At 37.1% G+C, this 4574-nt stretch overlaps 1 protein-coding gene and 1 non-coding gene across 2 annotated transcripts in view; one reads left to right on the top strand and one right to left on the bottom strand.

Annotated features, from left to right (window-relative positions):
* LOC110336269 (probable ATP-dependent RNA helicase DDX60) overlaps positions 1-4574 on the bottom strand; it is a 104269-nt gene that overhangs the window by 81154 nt on the left and 18541 nt on the right. Inside the window, 2 exon segments of the mRNA XM_029532000.1 lie at positions 581-742; positions 3000-3116. Of these exon segments, the coding sequence (XP_029387860.1) occupies positions 581-742; positions 3000-3116 (279 nt within the window).
* Positions 4378-4484, top strand: LOC115062652. The gene has a single exon (XR_003842587.1). It is a non-coding gene; the product is annotated as a U6 spliceosomal RNA (small nuclear RNA).

The following is a 4574-nucleotide window of genomic DNA, read 5'->3' as shown; positions in this document are numbered from 1 at the left end:
TCCAAGTGTAACAAACTGTATCCCAGTGTAACAACCTGTATCCCGGTGAAACAATCTGTATCCCAGTGTAACAATCTGTATCCCAGTGTAACAATCTGTATCCTGGTGTAACAAACTGTGTCCCAGTGTAACAATCTGTATCCCAGTGTAACAACCTGTATCCCGGTGAAACAATCTGTATCCCAGTGTAACAATCTGTATCCCGGTGTAACAATCTGTATCCCAGTGTAACAATCTGTATCCCAGTGTAACAAACTGTATCCCTGTGTATCAATCTGTATCCCGGTGTAACAATCTGTATCCTGGTGTAACAATCTGTATCCTGGTGTAACAAACTGTATCCCTGTGTATCAATCTGTATCCCGGTGTAACAATCTGTATCCTGGTGTAACAAACTGTATCCCGGTGTAACAATCTGTATCCCAGTGTAACAATCTGTATCCCAGTGTAACAATCTGTATCCCAGTGTAACAATCTGTATCCTGGTGTAACAAACTGTATCCCGGTGTAACAATCTGTATCCCAGTGTAACAATCTGTATCCAGGTGTAACAATCTATATCCCAGCGTATCAACCACACCTGTTGGACTTCCGACATCTCCTCAGATGCTCCTTTCTCTCTGTTTTCTAAGTAGCAGTGGTACATTTCCAAGAAGAGAGAGCATGAGGTGACACAAAAGACACGTCGGATGTCAGATCCTTCTGGCCAGAGTTGTTTCAGCAGAGATACAGTTTCACATACCTGGCATAATAGAAAATGGTAACAGGCTGTGACATGTAGAAAACTATATTTATTCATCAGTTATTGTATAGTAAGAAATGGGTTGACATAGAAACTGAAGCTAGTTCCACTTAAAAAAAAAAAACAACCAAAAATTTTGAGCGATAAAATCATTTTAAAACTTTTTAACAAAACTGTTAACAAATGCATGCACATAAAATCAACAAGAAAAGCCATGACTCTTTAAATAATTATTCTCTAATGAACATAAATAATGAGAAAACAGGAAAAAGTTCAATTCTTCAGTAATATAACAACTTCGGGGTTTTATTTTCACGTTATCAAGTGCTTTTTCATCTTTTAATACTTTAATAACAGTTTCAGAAATTAAGGTTTGCCACTCCGCACATGCTTTCCTAACGAGGTTATAAACAGGCAAAGGTTTAGGAAAAGGCATAGGACAATACACTGAATTGCCATTCAACATACTAATATTTCTCATTCAAGTTCTAAAGAGCTAAACTAAAGGAACGAGATTCCAAATCCTTGCAAGAATAAGAACAATTTGGTATTATTAAAGAGTGAATCAGAACAATCACAAGAAATACTGAATCTACCCTATATATGTAAATGCCATTTTTAAAGAAATTTTTTTCATCAGGAATTTTTAATTTTCTTTTTATTTTTAGATTTATTCTTTTATTTTAAGTGTGAGTGTATTGCCTGCACATATGCGTGCTTGATGCCCAGTGGTGTCAGAAAGGGAGATCAGATCCCCTGTTACTGGAGCTATGGATGGTTGTGAACCACCATGTGAGTGCTGGCAATCAAACCCAGGTCCTCTGCGAGAGCAGCCACTGCTCTTAACCACTGTCCCACCGTTCCTGTCCCAGATTTTAAATTTCCTATTAAGTCATTCATATAAAAATTAAAAAAAAGACAGACTGAATTTATGTAATTTCTTTAAAATTATAATAAAATCAGTAAACATCATAAACTGTGGAATACAGTAGAAATTATTGTCTCTATATCAAAATCTACATGATGCAATGGAAGCAGTGTTCAGAGAAAAATCCTAACACTAAACAACATTTAACAGCAAAATTGAGAAGATGCTCTGCTCAAAACAAAACAAAACAAAACAAAAAGAAAGAAATGAGAAAATCAAAAGTAAAAGACAAAACCATAACCTAAGAGAATAAAAGTCTAAATATCTAATTCAAACTCAAACTGAAATTAGAAAAACATTATTAAACTAGTAAGAGAAATGACAAATGTATGAAATAAAAATAGAAGAGAGAATAACACTGAGTCAGAAAACAACTGCAAAGATTTTTTTCTTTTTAAGTCTACTTCAGAAACTTCGATAGAAACAACTTGAAGAAGTAAAGTTGCTAATTTCCTGGAACAAACTATAAAACTGATTCTCTTGGAATTGGTAGGTTTAAGTAAACCAATATCCATGAGCTACATAAAATGACAAAGAAAACACCTGGACAAATATACAGCAAGTTTCAAATAGAGAATTTCAAAGAAGTCTGAATAATTCCAATGATCTAGAGAGTATTTCACAATATTAAAAAAGGAAGTGTTAACATTCTAATATTTTCCATGAGTCACATAAAACCTTACAAATAAATATCAGACAATACAAGGAATGAAAATTAAAGTATCTCAGTGCCAGCCAAGGCAAAAGTTGAATAGGAAGTACAGCAAACAGAACCCAAGGCCATATTAACAAAACGATACGCCATGGTGAAATATATGTATACTGGGAACGCAGTTGTTAGAAAATGTGTTAAGGCAATGTGACAAAAAGAATGGTAGGGACTGTGGGACTGTAGGATTGTGCTATATCTACATTCTGTCCACGATATAAGCAATAGGAAAATCTCAGAGTCCTTACATCAGAGTCTAGGCACATCTTTATCTTAGTCCTACTTAAAAGGGAAGACATTTCTACGCAGATCAGGATCAGAGGAAAGATGGCTAGTAGTTTTCCTACTCAGCACTGCTACAGTAGACCTATTACTATGTCCATGAAACCAGGGAAACCCTGAAAGCTTGCTGGTCTCAAACAAGGTGAAATGGTAGGAGTTATGTACAAAGTTATATTCTGACCTTCATACACACAGCACATGTGCCTGTGTGCATTTATGTACGCACACGCGCACGCATATGCACACACACACACACACACACACACACACACATGTGCGCACACACACACTTTTTAAAAGATAGTTCAACTAAAAAGTGTTTTTTCAAGTTCTATTACCTCCTCTTCCATATCATTGAATTTTAAATCTCCGAACAGAGGTGTTAAAGCCATCTCTCTGTATTTTTCCAACTGTTGAATCAGTCTTTGGTAAACAGTCATAATCACTCTCTTATTCTGCAAAACCAAGTATGAAAATTGTCATAAATAGAATTATTATTTCCCAATGACTAAACTCAGAAATTTAAGATACACTCATGTTACAAAGCAGTTCTCAATTTAAAATTTACACTAATGTAACTGAGGAAGGTCAGCAAGGCTTACATGCATTTCCAGGCAATACTTACTTATCTTGACCTTTTAAAATAGCACCTTATCTTAGCAGTTTCACAAAGGTATAAATAATATAAACTTTAGTCACTTTAAATGTACCGTTCAATGACTTAGAAAATTGACCATGATCATAATGTGATACATTTACAAACCTCTCCTCCAAAAATATTCACTGTTTCACCAGCACAAATTTCAACCAAGCACCTAAGAAGAGACTAGAATCTCTTCCCATAGGCCCCAGTGGCACTGGAAACAGTTCTGGCCAACAGTTTCAATGACACTATATTTTAAATTCTATTTCAAGTAGGCCTCAAACTGGTTAATGTTGCAGGATCTTTGTTCCCACTGTGTATTGTTTACTGGAAATCCCCGTTTCCAGTTGTGCTGTGGCTCAGCCTTAGCACACACCTTTAATCCCTCTGGCTGCTGAAAGACAAACATGCCCTTAGTACACACTTTTAGTCCCAAACAATGAAGGTCAAATTAGTTTGTAGGTGGAAGTGGCCGTGTTTGAAAGTGATGACTAACCGAGTGGCAGACAAAGTGCTGAATCAGAGAAAGCTCTGACAGAATAGGATCCGCCCAACTCTCATAATGGGAATGGGAAGATACATGAGAGGCACTGCAGAGAGAGAGTGAGACACAGAGACACAGAGAGACAGAGAGACAGTTTCACTGGGACAGTTGAACAGAGACGGGTTCTGAGAGAGAACAAGCTAGACTCGGTTGAAGACAGAGTGAGCCAGAGAATGAGAAGGAGACAGAAGATTAGAGCAAATTCAGTTAGAGTCCATCAGAGCAATTTAGAAATGGAAAAAAAAAAGCCAAATTGAATCAGTCAGCTTGGAGAGGAGTTTGAGCCAGAACAGCTGAATCGAATCAGCCAGCCAGAGTTCAAAATTAACTTAAGAAGGGCTGATCTTATTCAACAGTAAGTCTCAGTGACTGAACACATTCTAGGCCTAGATTACACTACATGGGAGCTTGAAGCTTCCAGGACTAGGCCTAGAATAGCAGACAGAGGCAGTAGGCCTCTAAGACAAAATGAAAACTTTTATAGGCGAATAAAAATTACTTTTACAGGTTAATGTAAAAAAAAAAATAAGTGCTCGCTTCGGCAGCACATATACTAAAATTGGAACGATACAGAGAAGATTAGCATGGCCCCTGCGCAAGGATGACACGCAAATTCGTGAAGCGTTCCATATTTTTCCCTGATATTGTGGCCTCTTGTGAGGCTACGCCAGTGCCTGGTAAACACCGAAATGGATGATCACAGCCAGCTACTGGATGGAACACAGG

The sequence above is a fragment of the Mus pahari genome, chromosome 19, assembly GCF_900095145.1.
Source record: "Mus pahari chromosome 19, PAHARI_EIJ_v1.1, whole genome shotgun sequence".
Lineage (NCBI taxonomy): Eukaryota > Metazoa > Chordata > Mammalia > Rodentia > Muridae > Mus > Mus pahari.
The sequence above is the reverse complement of the archived record's forward strand: the minus strand, read 5'-3'. Positions and strand labels throughout refer to the sequence as shown.